At 39.6% G+C, this 20,867-nt stretch overlaps 1 protein-coding gene across 1 annotated transcript in view; it reads right to left on the bottom strand.

Annotated features, from left to right (window-relative positions):
* TAF4B (TATA-box binding protein associated factor 4b) overlaps positions 1–9,555 on the bottom strand; it is a 124,525-nt gene extending 114,970 nt beyond the window's left edge. The window contains exon 1 of the mRNA XM_026006505.2: positions 8,731–9,555. Coding sequence (XP_025862290.2) covers positions 8,731–9,040 — 310 coding nt within the window. The 5' untranslated portion in view covers positions 9,041–9,555. The remainder of the gene's footprint in view (positions 1–8,730) is intronic.
* Between the last annotated feature and the right edge of the window lie 11,312 nt (positions 9,556–20,867).

The raw sequence follows: 20,867 nt of genomic DNA, 5'->3' as shown, positions 1-20,867 counted from the left end.
AAATCACAAGGGAAATTGGAAAATACCTTAAAATGAGTGAAAATGAAGACATAATAAACCAAAATTTACGGAATGTAGATGAAGCACTGCTTAAAGAGACATTTATAGTTACATATAACAGTATTTAAAAAGAGGGGTGCCTGGGGGACTCAGTCAGTTAAGTGTCCCAACTCTTGATTTTGGTTTGGGTGATGATCTCAGGATCATGAGATTGAGCAAGCCCCATGTGAGATTCTCTCTCTCCCTCTGCCCCTCCCCCATCCCTATTCCTCCTTCCCTCTCTTAAAAAGGAAGATTCAAGGGGTGACTGGGTGGCTGAGTTGGTTAAGCATCTTACTCTTGATCTTAGTTCAGTCTTGATCTCAAGGTTGTGAGTTTGAACCCCACTGCTGGGCTTCACACAAGCCATGGAGCCTACTTTTAAAAAAAAAGAAAGAAAAAGGAACATTCAAATCACTAATTTAATAAGCTTCCATCTTAAGATACTGGGGGAATAAAGTAAAATAACTAAGGCAAGCAGATGAAGAGAAATTAATAAGATTCGAGCAGAGATAAAAAGAGAGTATAAAAACAATTGAGAAAAATAATTCCTAAAAACAAAAAACTACTGTAACTGACTCAAGTAAATGGGTAACCTGGGCATGCATGGGTAATTCAGGCCATTAAGGGTCTGCCTTTGGCTCAGGTCACCATCCCAGGGTCCTGGGATGGAGCCCCTGGCATTAGGCTCCCTGCTGAGCTGAAAGCCTGCTTCTCCTCCTTCTCCCTCTGCCCCTCCCCACAGCTCATGCTTCTCTCTCTTGCTCTGCTCTTTCTCTCTCTCAAATAAATAAAATCTTTAAAAAAAAAAAAAAAAGACAACCTAAAGAGGCCTCTAACAAATGAATTTAATTAGGAATCAAAAAAAGTATCCACAAGATTAAGCCCAGGTCCAGGTGGCTTCACTGGTGAATCCTACCAAACATCAAAGGAAAAATTAATACTAATCATTCACACAAACTCTTCCAAAAAATAAAAGGAAACATGTCTCAATTCATTGTGTAAGCTCAGTATTACCCTGATACCAAAACCAGATAAAGACATCACAAAAAACTAGAGATCATTATGCCTTATAGAGAGGCAGAAAGTCCCAACCAAGTGCTAGCAAACCGAATACAGCAGCACAAAAGAGGTGTTATATCCTATCAAGTAATATTTACCTCTGTGTGGAAGGCTGGTCTAACATACAAACATTACCATAAAACAGCATATCAATATAGGCCAAAAACCTCAATATAGGCCAAAAACCTCATGATCATCTCAACAGATGCAGAAAAAGCATCTGACAAAATATAACATCCCTTTTTTCATGATGAAAACACACAACAAAATAGGAATGAAAGTAAACTTCCTCAACAAAAGACTTACACCTAACATCACATTTAATAGTGAAGGACTAAAGCCTTTCCCCTTAAGAGAGGAATAAAACAAAGATCTGTGATGAGGAATGACACTAGAATGCCTGGAATCACTACTTCTATTCAACATTGTACCAAGAATTCTAACCAGAGAAATTAAGCAAGAAAATGAAATAAAAGGTATCCAAAGAAATAAGTAAAACTATTCACAGATAATGATCTTCTATGTAGAAATCCTAAGGTATCCATGAAAAAACTATTAAACAAGTTCAGCTAGGTAGCAGGATACAGAATCAATGTATAAAAATCAACTGTATTTTTATACGTTTGCAATGAATGGCTAAATCGAACAAAGAAAGCAATTCCATTTACAATAGCACCAAAAATAAAAATATACTGATAAATTTGACAAAATAAGTACAACACCAATACTCTAAAAACTATAAAATGCTGTTGAAAGAAATTAAAGAAGATCTAAATAAACAGACACCCTGTATTTGTGGATGGAGACTTAATACCCACCTTTCAAGATCATTAACAGGATTATGAGACAATACTTTCAAACAGACTTTTGAATTTCAAAGTTATCAAATAGTAGTAATAACTGTTATTAATACCAAAAGGTCCATAATCCAAACTTTTCTTCAACTAAGTACTCAAACCATCAGTAGGAAGTAATATTAGAATAGTCGAAGACAATACTGAGAGAAAATAACAAGAGCTTATCTAAACTCAATGCTCTTCCAACTGAAGTGTTTATCCCAAAGGTTCAGTTCCAATGAGCAACAACCTAGTGAAAAGCACTTATAAACATATAAAGGAAACTGAACAGTAGTCTCTTTTCTGAAAATCAGCTACCAAATCTCTTTGAATCAAATCCTGATAAATTTGATTTATTTTCCAATCATAAAAGGATATCCAGCTTTGCCTACTTATTCTATAGACCTGTTGAAAGAAAGTAATCGTACATTAGGTTACAGAGCACCTTTCCTCTAAAAATATTAAGATGTTAAAGTGTAAAGTGATCCATATCTGGTAGATAGTTTAACATGCTACTCTACTTGTCTGCCCAGTGAACTGCTAAATCCCAAGCTGACTTTCCTATTTTGTCTTGGTTGCAAGATGATCTGGATAGTGTCTCTGATTTGTCTGACTTCCTAGCATTGGTAAATACTGACCCGGAAAGGATATCAGACCCACATAAATCTAAGAGCCAGAAAAACTTTAGAATTCACCTGTTATAATTTAGTATCTCTACAAAATTCTCTGACTTCTAGTCAGAGACCTTCTAGTCTCTACTGATTTAAGTCTAGGGTTAAGAAGGTGGAGATATACAAAAATCACCCCTTCACAAGTAGAGTAGAAAGACAAAGTTGTTCCTTAATTTGAAACCAAAATAGGGACGCCTGGGTGGCTCAGTGGTTGAGCATCTGTCTTCGACTCAGGGAGTGATCCTGGGGTCCAGGATAGAGTCCCACATTGGACTCCCAGCATGGAGCCTGCTTCTCTCCCTTTGCCTATGTCTCTGCCTCTCTCTTTGTCTTTCATGAATAAATAAATAAAATATTTTTTAAAAAAAGAAAAGAAACCAAAATAGTCTGCCTATAATATTTACAGATAGGATGGTCCCTTGTGCAAGCACACAAAATAAGCCTACTTTCATTTCCACAGGGCAATCCTTTAAAAGCCATAAATGGAGCCAAACATACCAAAGTTGTTTTCTTACTCAGGCACCAAGACCCCAATTCCTTTAACTTTTTATGTCATTTTCTCTTACTAAGCTTAAAGTCACTTAAATTTCTTTTTTCTCATTCCAGTAATTCTTAGGTGAATAAAAGAAAAACTTAAAGTATGTCAGTAAGTTTTTATCACACATTCTACTACTGATTATGGCACATCTTCTCTATCCTCCATTTACACAGTGGGTTTGTCAAAATAACTAATTTATTTATAAATAAATAAAATGTTCAAAATGAATAAATAAAATTAAAATTTTAAGGTAAGAACATACAAAATTGTCACTATATAATGGTAAGTGAAAAAAAAGGCTAAAGAAATTACATAATAGAATCCCAATTATGTAAAAAATAAATAAAGCATCCATACTTTTTTTTTTTTCCCCAAGGAAACTAAAAGCCTTGGGGAGTGAAATATTCCCCATATCTTGGAGTGGTGGCTATAACTTTGTCAAATTTTTCAAAACTTACTGTAAGTAGTTTCCTTTTTAAAATAAATATATGGGCAGCCCCGGTGGCTCAGCGGTTTAGTGCCGCCTTCAGCCCAGGGCGTGATTCCTGGCTGTGGGACTCCAGGATGGAGTCCCACATCTGGCTCTGTGCATGGAGCCTGCTTCTCCCTCTGCCTGTGTCTCTGCCTCTCTCTCTCTGTGTCTCCCATGAATAAATAAATAAAATCTTAAAAATAAATAAATAAATAAACAAAATTAAATATACATGGAAAAAATTGCAGTTCCATTACGTTTATATAAAAAAGGAAACTAAAAGATACACTCAAAATATTTGGGGTAATTTTTCTGTATTTTCCAAATTTTGTATTGCAAACAAAAAAAATGGGGGCACATAGTCATTGAGGTTATTTCAAACTCCATCCTTCTAAATTATAGTGAATTTGGTGGATGCCAATACATATTAGATAAATAGCAACCAGAGTACCTACAGCCCAATGCTACACAAGTACCTTAAAAACTCAGGACATGCCTGCTATGCAACTCTGTATTCCACCCAAATGCTGTTCCTTAGAGTTCTGACCTGTAGACCTATATCCTTGGTTAATCCATGATACTTCTAGGAAGAAGGTATGATCCAATTTTAGACATAAGAAAAGTGACAGAGGATGAATTTTTAAACTTGCCTCAAGTGATGAAGCTATTAAGTGGTAGAGCTGGGATTCAATCCCAGGTCTGATTCTAAGACCAATGTTCTGCCCTTTATTGCTCAACTTCAGTGCTTTCCACAAAAGGCTAACCCACCAGGTCCCTTATTATCTATAAATTTGATTAGCACACCTAATCCTTACTCTGTGCCCTGAACTAAACCTTCCTAGCTACGGTATATTACATACTTACTTTACTTCACAAACTAACAAGAGCCCTCTTAGGCACCCTTATTTGGTAAGAAACAAATCTATATAACATTATCATCCATCTACATTTCTCTACATTTAAAGTCTATCTCCAATCAATTCTAGGAATTATCTTCTCTTGCTATTAATTAAACTCAAGTCTGGAAAACTACTTATTAGATTCCATAGGTAGCTTTCATAAAAAGATTGACTGACTGACTGGAGTAGTGAGCAAGAAAGAGCACACAAGTAGGGGGAGGGGCAAAGGGAAAGGGAGAAGCAAAATCCCCATTGAGCAGGGAACCCAACACATGGGGCTCCATCCCAGGACTCTGAAGTCAGGAGGCTTAACCAATTGAACCACTCAGGTGCCCCCATAGGTAGCTTTTAAAAATTAAGTATTAACGTTGATTTTGCATTTAAATGATCTTTTGGGGATAAAATTTGGTAATCCTATGAAAAGACTGCCTTTTGAACCAATAATTCCACTACTAGCAATTTGTCCTATAAAAAAATACATTTAAAGAACTGCACAAAAATACATGTTTATAATAGCATCATTTGTAATAAGACTAAGTAGTGGAAACAGTATCAATGTCTAGTGGTCAAAATATGATGCTACATTGATACAATGTACTACTAAGCAATTTAAAAAATGAGGAAGAGGGCGTCTGAGTGGCTCAGTGGTTAAGCATCTTTAACCCTTCAGCTCGGAGAGTGATCTTCGGGTACCGGGATTGAGTCCAACATTGGGCTCTCTGCATGAAGACTGCCTTCTCCCTCTGCCTCTGTCTCTGTCTCTCTGTGTCTCTCATAAATACATAAATAAAATCTTTTTTAAAAAATGAGAAAGATTTATAAGTATTAACATGAAAAGGATGACAAATTGTTAATAGTAATACTCTGGAGAAAGGGATATATTACATTTCAGTAATGCTTTAGAAAAAAAAAGATTTTATTTATGTATTCATGAGAGACACAGAGAGAGAGAGGCAGAGAGAGAGAGAAGCAGGCTCCATGCAGGGAGCCCCACGCAGGACTCGATCCCTGGTCTCCAATATTATGCCCTGGGCTGAAGGCAGGCGCCAAACCGCTGAGCCACCCAGGCGTCCCTCAGTAATGCTTTTTTCTTTAACATAAACATATGCCGCTTTTGTTGGCAGGAGTAAAGAAATTAAAAATAAAATGCACTGATATGTGTAATGGCCCTGGGGATTCCTTAGGGGCTGCAGCCGTATAGCCCCTCTTCTTTTCTCTCCACATAAACTAATGTGTATACTCCAATACCAGGTGCTTTCTCTGAGCAAGGAATTCATTAGGCCCTGGGTAATAAAGTCAGCGAGAGTCCCTACCCTCGGGCAATATCCTTTTTTTAAAAGCCATGGTGGAAATAAGAATCCCTAGCTTATCTAGGAACTGCTTCAAGAATTTGAGAAAGATCCAAATCCTATGCCATGCCTGAGTATGAAGGAGTTAACAAAAAAAGACCTGAACCATTTTACAAGTAACTTTCACAAACTTCTGTACAGTATGACTATCAAGCAGAATTTACCAGTTCATGATGTAGCAGAAGCAACCAATCATCATTCTCAAACAAGTGATAGAAGAGACACAGAATACCAAAAAACATAAAGAGCTGCAGTCTGGCCCCAAATCACACATGTTCATAAAAGAGAAGACTGAGAAGATCAAAGAGATTACCAAAAACATTCAAAATGGAATAATTTTCAGAGCTTTATTATATCTTCTTTCATTTCCTCACAATGCCTACCTTTTTTAATTCCAGTCTCTGCTCTCTAGAAAAACTTGTGGTGCATATTTATATTTTTTAAAAATCACTTCTGTTTATTGAGGAAATTCCGAAGTAAACAGAAATCAAATACTTAAAATATTCATTATCTTAGGGGGGAAAAAAAAGCTGACTTCTGCATGATTTTAGCATCCTTGAGCAATCAATTACTAATCCTTAGGATCTAAAAGAAATGCTACAAGACTTATAATTTTCTTAAAAAGTTACTTAAATCAGTGCTTCCATTTCATTCCTCAACTATTGGTTATCTTATTGTGCATTAACCAGAGCACAAAGGTTAGTATGCCCCTCTCCCACCCATCAGTTGAAATTCCCAAAAGCTGCTCTTCAAAACACCTCCTCACCTTTTCTGTAACTAACAATTCCTAAAGGCAATTTATCTCCTCTCTCCTGGAAGTTTCTCCATGGTCAATAGCCTAAAATGTTTTAGGGTAGTGCACACCTAGGCTGTGGTCCTGGTTTGTAGCTATATAGCTCTGGCAAGTTTCAGTTTTGGTTTCTTTGTGTACAAAAGGTTAAGCTCTAAAATTCTATGTTACCTTTTAGCCCTGATACTCAATAAGGCATATCTTTACACACACACACACACACACACACACACACACACACCCCAAGTGTTAAGAACAACATCATGTAAATAGTAAGACTTGGATGCAAATTCCCTCTGACACCTATGAGGTGTCTGGCATTGGGCAGGTTATTTACCCTTAAAGACCTTTACCTTATTCGCTATCTATTATGACCAACAAAAGAATATAAACAATAGATAAAAAAGTGTAAATAGCACAGTATGCCTTTGATTAGTGATTAGTTCCCACTTGCCAGCAAGTTTTCACTCTTGATAATTTTTCTATTCTAATACCTTTTCGTTTCTAAACAATATTCACCAACTAGACAGGAACTTAATTTTTAACAGATTTGGAGGTGATTTCATTCAAACACATTCATAACTACTTTATAAGTATATGCAGGATGACAACTTAGAACTGGCAGAAAACGTATCCAGTGGCATACACAGCATAGCCTTAAGTACATGCACCTCCTGTACCATACAGAACTGAAACAGAACTTCATAGTAAGTAGAGAACATAATCTTTCCACAATGTTCATGATCAAAGGGAACATTAGGGGAATCCCTGGGTGGCTCAGCAGTTTAGCGCCTGCCTTTGGCTGGGGAGGTGATCCTGGGGTCCCAGGATCGGGGCTGGGTCAGGCTCCCGGGATGGAGCCTGCTTCTCCCTCCACCTGTGTCTCTGCCCCTCTCTCTCTCTCTCCCTATTATTAATAAATAAAATCCTAAAAAAACAAAACAAAACAAAAAGGGAACATTAGCTACCAAATGATAGCTACCCTATCATTTTTGCTAAAAAAAAAAAAAAAAAAAAAACCTAAAATCTTGACTCCAATGCTTCATATCTTTACCATCTTTGCAGGTCAGAGTTCCAATTACTGCCAAGCAAAGTAAATAGTAGACAATATAATTAAAAGTAGAGTTCACTCCAAAGAATGTGACTTGCGCCTTTTTCTCCCCCACTGAAATTCCAAGACACTTTCAGTTGAGCAAAGAAAGAAGGCAGCATATTCAAATATACAATATGCTGAATGATCACAAGGCAAAAAAATCTTTGCATAAATCACTGAAAAGCAGCCCAGACGTGTAAACCCTCGGATAAAAAGTAGTCACAGACTCGCTGACTGCAGCATCCCACACTGCCTCCAACACAACAACCGTGTGCCCCTGATCTGTCAGTTCTGGCATTGCTCTCCGGGAGAGGTATTCTTCTGACTGAACATCACAATCATCACGCCTCTAAGGACTGTGCGGGGAGACGGCGTTCTTCATTCCTGGTGTGAGAAAACTAGTGAACTTATTCCAGCTTGCTTAAATCTAAAAGGCTCTTTGTGTTAATACACAAGAACTCCTTAAATAAACTTTTCTTAAAAAAAAAAAAAAACTTCTCTTAACACAATGAATAAATGAATTACATGAATAAATGAATTCATGAATAAAAAATGAATTAATGAATCAATGAATTAATGAATTAAAAAATTAAAAAAAAAAAAAAACCAATATGGCTATCTAACCGTACGTGTATGGAAATTGGTCTCCTCTCCACATACAAATAAACTTTAGCTATACCCTCCCGTCGCCCACCTAGGAGCCAGTGCCTCAAAGGCCCTCCTCAATACTGCTCCGGCGTTTACTAGGTCACTCGGGTGAAAAGATTCTTTAAGTCTGTTAAGAGCCATGCAATAAAGACTCAAAGAGGCTGTATTAACTGTAAAGCCCTGCAAAGTTGATTATGAAAGGTTCCCTGACTTTTTTTTTTTTTTTTTTTTTTGAGCCAGCAGCAAGGAGGCACAATCCGGAGGTGCGACGTTTCCCGTGTCACCCACCGCTGGCTGGCCCGCTGGGGAAGCTGGAAGAGGGGATCGACATACCTGGAGGAAGCTGCAAATTGGCAGGCAACTGGATTGTGGTGGTGTTGGGGGCTTTCACGGCGACTAGCTGAGGAGCAGGCAGCGGGGCGCCGCTGCTGAGTTTAGGAAGAGCACTGACAGGAGCCACTTTGGTCACTACGGTCCCCACGGGGGGCCGCGGGGGCTGGGGCACCGTGGACTCCACGCAGACACTGCCAGGAGCCTTCGTCGCGGCGCCCACGGCCAGCGGGGCGCTCTCCAGCCGGACCGGCAGGGTCCCGGCGGGGGCCGGGGGAGCGGCGCCGGCCGGCTCCGTGAGGCCCGCGGGCATCCCCAGGTGGATCAGCGGCAGCCGCGGCGCTGCCGTTCCGGGAGCAGAGGCGCGGGGAGGCTTGACAGGCGGCAGCCGACTCCGGCGCAGTTCCGGCCCCACAGCATCGCTGGGGAGAGGCGCAGGGGCCGCGACGCTGAAGTCAGGGGCGGGCGCCGGCTGGGCGCCGAGACCCGCGCGTCCCGGGCCCCCCTCCCGCCCGTGCGGCCCCGGCTGCGGCGACACCTGCTCTCGCCTGCTCGGCCGCTCGCCGCTGCCTCAGCGGCGCTCACACGTGCGCCGGCTCAGCCCGGCGCCTCAGCCTCGGGTCCTGCCGCGGCGGAGCCCGGCGGCGCGGCTCCCGGAAGGGCGTCACTTCGGCTCCCACCACCCGGCGAAACTCTGCGCCCCGGTTCCCCCGCCAGAAATTTCAAAACTACAAAACCCGGAGCGCCCCGAAGCCCCCCTACACACACCCGGCGTGGCCCCACCGCGCGGCCACGCCAGCCATGTTTATATAGCCACGCGGAGACCTCGCGCACGCGCACAGGCCGCCGCCGCCGCCCCGGGCTTCCCCCGGAATCCGGCCCCGTGATTGGCCACAGGCTGGAATCGCGCTCGTGACGTCACTAGGGACGGCTCCGGAGGGCGTTAGAATCTTCCCCAGGATCAGGAGGGAGGAGGGTCAAGTTGCCAAAAATCTACCACGTGGGAGGGGCGGACTGCACTTGAGAACTGCGACATTCGCGTTCCTCTCCTTGGTATCCTCACTGGTACGTTCCTTTGAAAGCCCGGAATGTGATTTCCACACGCTTTTGCTTTGAGGACAGGAATGGGGACCGGTTTCAGACCACGGTCCCTCGGACTTAAATCACGCTTCCTCTGTCTCTCTGCGGGTTTTGCCCGAAAGCGTCGCAAAAGGAGCGTTACCATGGACATCGTGGGGCGGGGGGTGGGGGTGGGGGTGTGGTTTCTTTTAAATGTTTAAGAATGGCGTATAATTGTGTAGTCTTGTAAAATATGCCTGTTTTCCTGTGACTTTGGAGTTGAGCTGCCCCCAGGGGAAATGGTTTTCTTCCTTTGGGCGGATTTGGAGCTCTCTGTTGTCACCTCTAAACGTATTTACATCGTTTACGCGTCAGTCTCCTTGAAGAACTGGGACAGTGTCTTTTGATTGCCTCGCCCTCAGATTCTGGCAGTTAGATGTTAACTGCGATACTAAATGTTGTTTGAGAAAAAAGTGAAACTGTTTGTTAAAGGAATCAGTAAGTCCAGTATATGGGAAAACTTGCTCCTTAGAGGTGTAGTTAAGAGAAGGTGCCTTGATTTCAGGCTTTTGTCGGACGATCATGTTTGTAGGAAGCCACAGTTATACCGAGGGAGATTTTGCAAGTAGGCAGGTAACGTGATGGTTAGGGCTTGTAGTTGTCTCCCTCCCTGTGCACTCTGACGGACAGGGTCTACTGACAGCCTGCACACGTCACTCACTGCGTTTGCTCTCTCTCCCATCCCAACCAGTCCAAATCAAGAACCCTTTTTTATGATCCAAGACACTAATAACCTTCCCTATTTCATGAAGACTTACCTGATCACGTAGCTTCTAGAAAACTCCACTGGGGAGTTGGGGAGAGAATAACTACATTTATCGAGGGGCCCCCTTGTTTGCTGGTCACTAGGAGGTGCATTTTCTCGTTGCCGTCGTCTTCGTTGTTGTTTTAACGACCACTTCATTGAACTGGCTTAAAAACTACAGTTAAGGGATCCCTGGGTGGCGCAGCGGTTTGGCGCCTGCCTTTGGCCCAGAGCGCCATCCTGGAGACCCGGGATCGAATCCCACATCGGGCTCCCCGTGCATGGAGCCTGCTTCTCCCTCTGCCTGTGTCTCTGCCTCTCTCTCTCTCTCTCTCTCTCTCTCTCACTGTGTGCCTATCATAAATAAATAAAAATTAAAAAAAATAAAAAAAAAACTACAGTTAAAAGTAATTTTCCAAGACACTGGGATTCAAAATAGTCTGTATGAAACCGAAGTATATCTCTTTCCATATCTCCACAAATGTCTTAATTCATCGTGTATCCCACACTGCCCCTAGCAAAACGTCTTGTACATAATAGATCTTTAATAAATATTTGCTAAGTGAATTAAGTAGATCCATGCAGCATAATCACTGAAGCAATATGGCCTAGTGAATTCGAATCTCAGATCTGCTTTTTAATGGCTGAGCAAATTGCTTAGCCTTATTTTTTTTCTCCATAGAGTGTAATTCTTTTTTTTGTTTGTTTTTTTTTAAGATTTTATTATTTATTTATTCATGAGAGACAGAGAGGGGCAGAGACACAGGCAGAGGAAGAAGCAGGGTCCCTGTGGGGAGCCCAATGTGGGACTTGATCCCAGGACTCCAGGATCACGCCCTGAGCCAAAGGCAGAGGCTCAACCGCTGAGCCACCCAGGCGTCCCCTAGAGTGTAATTCAATAAACACTTGTAGAAGAGCAGTTTGCTCTGAGGACTCTCCCTTTTTTAAACTTTCATTAGACCCCACCCCCAACTCACATACTTTGTTTAGATATGTAATTAACCTCAATCAAGTTACAAAGAAGCTTGGCTGAGGAAGTACAGTTTCTTCTCTTTAAAGTGACCTTGAACATTTTGTTATATTGGTTTGCTCTGTTATTTGTGTCATTGATGGGAACTTTAATTTTCTAGTTGCAAAGAATATACTTCTTACCCAGCACAGGTAACTAGTGTCCTGAATTTGGAGTTTAGTAATAATTATGTTTGATACATTTCCTTTCTATAGAAATTTATACTAAAACAGGATTCATAGGAAACAGAGTGCATTTTATCCATTTACGCAAGAAAAGAAAAAAATGCAAGGGAAGATTGTATCTTGACTTTATTATGTTTATCTGTTAAAATATTTGTGAAATTAAGGATGCTGAAAAATACTCATTTTCCTTCTGTCTTACTCCATTCGGGTTGCTGTAACAAAATACCACAGACTGAGTGGCTTTTTAAAAATTGAATTATAATAGATATACAATAGTAGTTTCAGGTGTATGACAGCGATTCAATATTTTTATACAGTATGAAATGATCACTTTGATAGGACTAGCTGTCACTGTAAAGTTATTATAATATTAGTGACTATTCCCTGTGCTATATATTACATCCCCATGACTTAGGATTTATTTATTTTGTAACTGGGTGTTTACCTCTTAACCTCCTTTTCCTAGGGGTATTAGGTGATGGGTGGCTTATAAACAGCAGAAACTTATTGCTCACAGTTTTGGAAACTGAAAATCTGAGATCAGGGTGCTGGGATGGTCGGTTGAAGGCTCTCTTCCAGATCACAGACTTCTCCCCACGTCCTCACATGACAGAAAGAATAAAGAATCTCTCTGGAGCCTCTTTCATAAGGTACAAATCCCACCCTCATGATTTAAGTACCTCCCAAGGCCCCACCTACTAATACCATCACATTTGGGAGTTGGGATTTCAACATGGATTTTGGGAGACACAAACATTCAGACCAGATAGGACCTTCTAAATGAAGGATTAGGTCATTAATTGTCAAATACTCTCTTCATCAGTTCAGGTAGTGAAATAAAACTGAACAAACGCAAAATTTATATTTCCAGCATTTCACTATTTTACACACACACATGCACACAACTTTAATTTGGACAAAACCAAAGTCTAAGAGTACAATTATTGGGTGGACAATTGCAAATTACTCTTACTATCCTTTTGATTTTTCATATATCTAATGTCTACAGTCTCCTCAGAAAATGAATAAAAGTTTACTACTCTGTAGAATCTAAACAGAAAGCCTTCTTTATCTGTGAAATGAAGTAAGCTGAAAAATCTGCCTGAGAAGATTGAAGCCTCAGCTTCAAATTGAATCAGAAACAAATGGCCTCAACTTCTAAACCTTGAACCTGGTCCAGTATCTGGACTTTTACATCAAAACGTTTAAATACTTTTCTGCAGTAGAGCACATTCCTACAACACCATTCTGCCATTCCTTTCCTCTTAAAGGAATGCAGTTTAAAGTCTTAAGAAGTTTGACTTCTTTAATGACTTCCATTTTTTTTTTTTTTTTTTTTATCACTGAAGCAGGAAACCTTTTAATAGGCGTATATGCAGGATGCTATCTTTTTTTTTTTTTAAATTAATTTTTATTGGTGTTCAATTTACCAACATACAGAAAAACACCCAGTGCTCATCCCGTCAAGTGTCCACCTCAGTGCCCGTCACCCATTCCCCTCCAACACCCGCCCTCCTCCCCCCTTCCACCACCCCTAGTTCGTTTCCCCGAGTTAGGAGTCTTCATGTTCTGTCTCCCTTCCTGATATTTCCCAACATTTCTTCTCCCTTCCTTTATATTCCCTTTCACTATTATTTATATTCCCCAAATGAATGAGAACATACACTGCTTGTCCTTCTCCGATTGACTTATTTCACTCGACTTCCATTTTTTATGCCTTCACTAAAGGCTTAATGAAGTCTGAGACACTTTTAATGCTTCTACAAAAAGTGGGTACAATGGAAGATCCTATCACAGGAGGTGTGTCACACTATGGAATACTAATCAGCCACTCAGATTTATACTTGTAGAGGTACAGTAATGGAAAAATGATCATGTATATTGTTAAATAGAAAAAGGAACTTATGCAACAGTATAGAAAGTATTATTCCATTTTTTTGTGAACTAAAAAAAGAAAACTGACCAAAAAGCAGGTAGATATATGCTCAAAAGAAAATCTAGATTATGCACCAAACTGTTAACAGAGGATCTGTTTGGAGACATTGTAAGTGATTATTTTATGTTTATATTTGTGTATTTTCTAATTTATTTACATACTCAAAAATTAACACAAGCTTTTCCTTAAACTATATAATCTTACCAACAACTGACATCTTTTAAGTATAACTAAGTACTCCCTGGTCTCCTCCCCATAGCATTCAGGAAAGCATTGAATGTCATGAAGCTAGACTACTATATTAGTCTGCCTAAGCTATGCTAGGCAGAAGCTTATTACACACACTGCCTTCACCTAGGAAGATGAATATTTTCTAAAAGCGTGAGTACTCCCTTCCTTTCATTTCATATTAAGTGTAGAAAAAGCAATGACTGCTCAAGAAGCCATAAGCTCAGAAATAATCTTTTATTTTCTAGAAGATTCTGCAATCATAGAATTTTTTACTTGTCTATTTTAGCAATCATTTTCTTGAATTATATCTTCTTAGAAGATCTTCCTCCCCACGCCCATCCATCATTCAGTCATTCATTCACATAACCAGAGTTTATGCTTACTATGTGTGTGTGCCAGTAAAGAATGTATCAGTGAAAAAAAGAAAAGACAGAAATCCCTGTCCATGTGAAGCATGCATTCCAGTGGAAACAGACATGAAAAAAAGTGAATTATACAAATGTAAATAAAAAATGAACAGATATATGGTATATTAGACGGTGATGAAGTCATGTAAAAGGAAATCAAACAAGGGCATAGGAAGTACTGTTGGTACAGGAAGGAAGGAAGGAAGGAAGGAAGGAAGGAAGGAAGGAAGAAGAAAGAAAGGAAAGAAAAAGAAAGGAAAGAAAGAAAAGAAAAGAAAAAAGAATAGAAAAGAAGACAGCAAATCACACTGGGCCTTGTGTAGGCCTGTGAAGGATTTTGCTTTTTACCATGAGACATGGAAAGGCATGGGGAGATTCTGAGCAGCAAAGTAGCATTATCTGACATATTTTTAAAACCTCACTCTGGCTGCTCTATTAATAGATCAAGAGAGCTAACTGGATAGGATAACTATGGATAATATACCAGGATAGTAATACAGAGATAATTGTGGAGAGACTACTTAAGGAAGCTACTGGAAAATCCAGATGAGAGATGTTGGTGGCTTAGACTAAGGTGATATTGGGGAAGTGGTAAAAAGTGGTCAAATTCTGGGACTATTTTGATGGTAGATCCAACAGGTTTTCCTGATGGCTTGAGTGTGAGGTATGAGAGGAGTTAAAGATGATGTAAAGGTTTCTGGCCAAGGCAAACTGGAAGTATAAGGGGCTGTAGATTGCAATAGGAATGACTGCAGTGGTAGTTGGGAAATCAAGTGCCCAGTCTGGGATATTTTATTTTATTTTGTTTTAGAGAGTGACAGAAGGAGGGGAAATGAAGGAGAGAGAGAGAGAGAGAGAGAGAATGAATTATGTGGGGTTCAATCTTGCAACCCTAAGATCATGACTTGAGCTGAAATCAAGAGTCAGAAGCTTAACCGATTGAGCCACCCAGGCACCCCTGGGATATTTTCATTTGAAATGCTTATAATATCAGCATACAGATGGTATTTTTTTAACACCATTGGGCTTAGTATGATCAAGGAGGAAGAGAATATAAAGAAGAGAAGAGGCCAGAGCCCTGGGTACTCTAATGTTAAGTTGGGTTGATGAAGAGGACCCAGCAGTAAGAGATGGAAAATGAAATCTCCCTTGATAAGAGGATAATTAGGAGAGAAAGGAGTCCTGAAAGCCAAGAAGTGGCCAAGTTTCAGATGAAGAGAAGGATCAAATGTGTCAAATGCAGCTGATAGGTCAAGTAAAATGAGGACTGATGATTGCCCAATAGATACAGAAACACAAAATGAGGTCATTGGTAGCCTTGAAAAGAGACAAGTCTCTGTGGGATGTGGAGGTAAACGCCTGATTGGAGTATTTTCAAGAAACAATGGAAAGAGGATTTGAAGACTCTGAAGTTTTGATGCAAAGTAGGGCAGGAAAATGGGGCAGTAGCCAGAGGGGGTGAGGTTATGATAACATCATACTATATCTTCATGGCAATGATCCAGTAGGGAGGGATATTACTGATAGTAGAGTAAAAAGGGGAGCCTTGCTTGCTGGAATCATGTCCTTGAAGGTAAAAAGGGATGGAATCTAGTGCACAAGTGGAGAGCTTTTAGCTTTTGAGTGCAATAGAGCATTCATCTCTGGCAACAGAAGCTAAGGCAGATTTCTTGGCCACAGACACTGGTAGGAAATTCTCTTCTAATCTTTCTCCCTTCTTCCAACCCAATCCATGTCCCTTATTGTTTCTAGAACAATCTTCCTAAAATGCAAATCTACCTATGTAGCTCCCACTTACAACTTTTTCACATTCTCCCATAATTTACATGACAAAATCTCAAATAGCTGGCGTGGCATACAAGATTCATTATGACCTGGCACCTGCTAAACTACCCAAGTGATCTCTGCTGTGTCCCTACCACTGGCACCATAGATAAACTACAGAAATTCCTTAAATGTCTCCAACTCTCTGTCAGCTTCATGCCTTTTCTTACATTGCTGCACTTCCCCTCAAAGACTTTCCCCATTTGAAACTCATGTTCTACCTTGCCAATTCTTATTTGGCCTTCCAAAAGCTATAACCTACACTGGATGAATTCATTGCCTCTCCTCCTTTTCCTATAATACTTATTATATTATGGCATTTAAGTTGTTTTACTTGCCTATCCTCTCTCACTAAACTGGATTTTCATCATAGCCAAGGTCATGTTCACCTCAGAACCAGAAGGGAGAACCTAATATATAAGTAGATACTTGACAAAGAGAGCACTTTTCTGACTCCTATCCCACTCCCAACCTCTAGATTGGCACTTAGGGACAGGAATTTTATCTCGTCTGTGTATCCTTGGTACCCATTGTACTGTGTGTAATACAGTTCTCCATACAGTAATAGGAAGTTCATATTTCAGCTTTCTCTTCTTAGTCTGTATTTTCCTTGGGTGATAGCATTCACTTCCATGGCTTAATTTCCATCTATATGTTTATGATTTTTGGATCTACCTATCTTTGACCCAGATTTCTCTTTTGGCCTCTAGTCTTTATGGACAGCTGCCTACTATCTCCACCTGGCTGTTTCACAGGCTCAAACTAACATTATAATTCTACTTCCAAGCCTGCTTTTTCTTCTATAATCCCTATCTCAGTGAGACGGTCAGTATCCTTCCAGTTGACTGGGATGTAAAATTAGGAATTGACCTTGACTTTTCCCTCCTTTTCCTCTGTTTCAATGAGTCATTAGATCCTGGCAATCCTGGCATCACATCTGTAATATCTCTGGAATCCATCGACTCCTCTCTATTCCCACGGTCACTCTTAGTTCAAGCCCATGTACACTTAAATTATGCTAACTGGGCTCTCTGTATAACTCCAGCCTTGCTCTTTGTTCTATTCCCTACTCTGCAACAAGAGAGATTTTTATTCAGAATGTTCCTTTAAGCATTAACATTATAATCATTATCATCATTCTTTGGTTTAGGATTTTTCTTTCTTACTGAAAGGAACCTAAAAAGAAAACAATGTCTATTTTTAACTATTTATAATTCTATCATTTCAGCTGAATTTTTTGCATATTACTTTCTAATCCTTGCCCATCACATGCTTGCTACAATGTGAAGTATACATATGCTTTTCCTTATAAGTTAGAATCAACTGTACCCAAATAATTTTCCATGCCTAAACTAAACACTTAAACAGATCATGTGCATAATTTCCTACTTCTAAAATGTCTTTGTAATTATCATTTTATGCATATTTATTAAACAAGAACATATAATTGTTTGCATGTATAATTATGAATTATGATAAATGCTACAGAAAAAGAAGAAGGTACTTTGAAAGAGGATAATGGACAGGATCTAATTTAGCTAGGACATCAGGGAAGTGTTCCAGGAATTAAAAGAATGCCCGTGAGACTGGCACAGAGCTAACTAGAGGAAGAGTTGCCTGAATGAGATTGGTGACTCAGAAAGTGGTCATGTGATGTGCAAGTGAAATAAATTGAAATATTTTAAGCAGAGGAGTAAAATGAATTTACTTACATTTTTAACTTTTTATTTGGAAATAATTTCAAACTTAGAGAGGAGTTGCAAGAAATAACTCCCATATCCCCTTCATCCAGATTTACTAATTTTAACATTTTGATTTCTTTTATCATTCTCTGTGTATGTGTCTATGCATATACATGTGTGTGTATATATATGTATATGCATAGACATATATATATATGCATACACACACACACACACACACACATACTCAATCCTCATTACTCAGAGAGTCCATTTTACAAATTCACCTACTTCCTAAAACTTATAGGAATGGCGCTCCCCAAATCCATACTTATGGTACTTTTGAGACCTTTTGCAGGCATGTGCAGAGCAGCCAAAACTTTGAGTTTCCAAATGTGCATGTTCCCAGGTAAGGTCAAACAAGGTAGTGCTCTGCCTTCTTGTTTCAGCTCTCATACTGTAGCCAGTTGTCCTTTTTGTTGTCTACTTAGTGCCATGTTTTTCTTATTTTTGTGCTTTCTGTTGGTGATGTCACTGCTTAAAATAGACCCCAGGCAGAGTGTTGAAGCGCTGCCTAGTGTTCCTAAGCACAGAAAGGCTGTGACATGCCTTACAGAGAAAATACGTATGTTAGACAAGTGTCGTTCAGGCATGACTTAGAGTGCTAGTGGTGGTGAGGACAATGTTACTGATCAACAACATGTTTTAAAATAAGGTGTCTTTAAATAGAAACACACATAAAACAAGGTTATGTAGTGATGAGTAAAAGAAAATGTTATGACTAAAGGTTTACAGGAACCTAACCCTGTACTTCCCCCTAGGAGTGATGGTTGAATATTAGCTAATTTAGTGTTTTGTAACTTAATAGAACATAAGTACTATAAACCATGAGAATTGACGCTACATATACTTTTTTCTCTGAACTACCTAAAAGTAAATTGTAGATCTGCCCTCTTCTTTCAAATACTTCATTGTATATTTCCTAAAAACAAAGACATGCACTTATATTACCAAAGTACAATGAACAACTTTAGGAAGTTTAATGTTGATACAATTATTTAGTTAACAGATCTTAAATCAACAGATCTTTTCAGTTTTGCTAAGTATCTCAGTAATGTCTGTCCTTGATAGCATTTTTTTTCTAGTCTAGGATCCAATCCAGAATCACTTTTGCATATAGTTTTGTATCTCTTTAGTCTCCTTTAATCTAGAACAGTTCCTCTGCCTTTCTTTGTTTTTCATGATATTGCCAATTTTGAAGAATGTCCTCAACTCGAGCTTGTCTCTTGTTTCCTCCTGATAGTAGTCAGGTTAACATTTGGGCAGAAATACTGCATGAGTGATGCTGTATTCTCTATATCACATTAGGAGGCACATGATGTAAGTTTGTGTTATTATTTACCTTCAATTTGACCACTTGTTTATGTTGGCATATTTGGGCTTTCTCACTGTAAAGTTACTATCTTTCCTCTTTGTGACTAATAACTGTGTGAAATATACTGAGACTCTGAGAATACCTTGCTATTCATCAAACTTTGACCTTTAATTTTGGCATCCTTTACTGACTCTTGGCTGAATCAATTATTACTTTGATGGATACACAATGGTGGTGTTTTATTTTTATTTTTTTTAAGATTTTATTTATTCATGAGAGACAGAGAGAGACAGAAAGAGAGAGAGAGAGAGAGAGGCGCAGAGACACAGGGAGAAGCAGGCTCCATGCAGGGAGTCTGACGTGGTACTCAATCCCGGGTCTCCAGGATCAGACCCTGGGCTGAAGGCGGTGCTAAACCTCTGAGCCACCCAGGCTGCCCCAATGGTGATGTTTTAAAACTCATTTTCATTTCTTCTGTGTTATCATTTGACATTTTATTGGAAGGAGTATGGATTTCTGCACTCTTTTTTAGTCAGTGGGCTATGACCAGTTATTATCATGATTATCCCAGATTTAGATAGTAAGATCTCCTTTAAATTATCTCCTGTATCCTTTTGATGAATCTGTATCAATTTCTGAGTAATTTACATTCTTAAAAGATCATTCTACTTATTATACAGGGAATGGACTTGGGGAAGGCACAAGAAGAAACAAACTGGTTAGATTACTCTTACAGTGGGCCATGTGAGAGATGAGGGTGGCTTGAAATTGCGTGATGGTAGTGGATATAGAAATAACGTGTTAGCAGTAGATAAATTTGAAGGTAACAGTCTATGGATTCTTGTGGTGAATTGAATAAAGTAGCCAAGGGACTGAGAAATGTTATGTTCCTTTTTTTTTTTTTTTAAGTAGGCTCCATGTGGGCCTTGAACTCTCAACCCTGAGATCAAGACCTGAGCTGAGATCAAGAGTCAGATACTTAACCAGCTGAGCCACCCAGGCACCCCAGGACTGAGAAATGTTAAGAAGGACTCTCACATTTCTATCTTGAGAAACTGGTTGGATGGTGATTTCATTTGCAGTGATGGGGAAGATTGGAGGAGATAGAGCAGCTCTAATGGAAAAAAATCGAGAGTTCAAGTTCAAGAAAGATCAAATGTAACTTGAATGTGAAACACAGGCTAGGTGTTAAATTACCTTTCTGTCTCCATTTCCTGACACAGTATATATAGATTGTACTTGAAGTAATGGGACTCAGTGTTATCACTGAGGGAGAGGAGGTACAGTAAAGAGAGAAGAACCTACTTCAAATCTCAGCAGTTAGTGTGAGCATGGAAAAAGAAGCCAATAAAAGGAAGCAGAGAAGAGGAAAGACTGGAGAGTTAGGGAAAACAACCCAAAACAGTTGAGTCAAGAAGCGAAAATAAAAGTGTTTCACTAGGTTAAGTGCTGAGAGGTAGAAAGACTTCGGTCTGTCTCTTATAAAATGATACTTTATGAAGGCAGGGATCTTTTACTGTTGTTCGCTGCTCTAGCCCTGTAGCCTGGAACAGTGGTCAGCCCATAAAATGTGTTTCATAAATATTTGTGGACTGAGTTTGTAGATCATGTATTTTTGTCATACTAT

This window comes from Vulpes vulpes, chromosome 13, assembly GCF_048418805.1.
Source record: "Vulpes vulpes isolate BD-2025 chromosome 13, VulVul3, whole genome shotgun sequence".
In the NCBI taxonomy this organism is placed as follows: domain Eukaryota; kingdom Metazoa; phylum Chordata; class Mammalia; order Carnivora; family Canidae; genus Vulpes; species Vulpes vulpes.
Note: the sequence above shows the minus strand (reverse complement) of the source record. Positions and strands in the feature narration are given on the sequence as shown.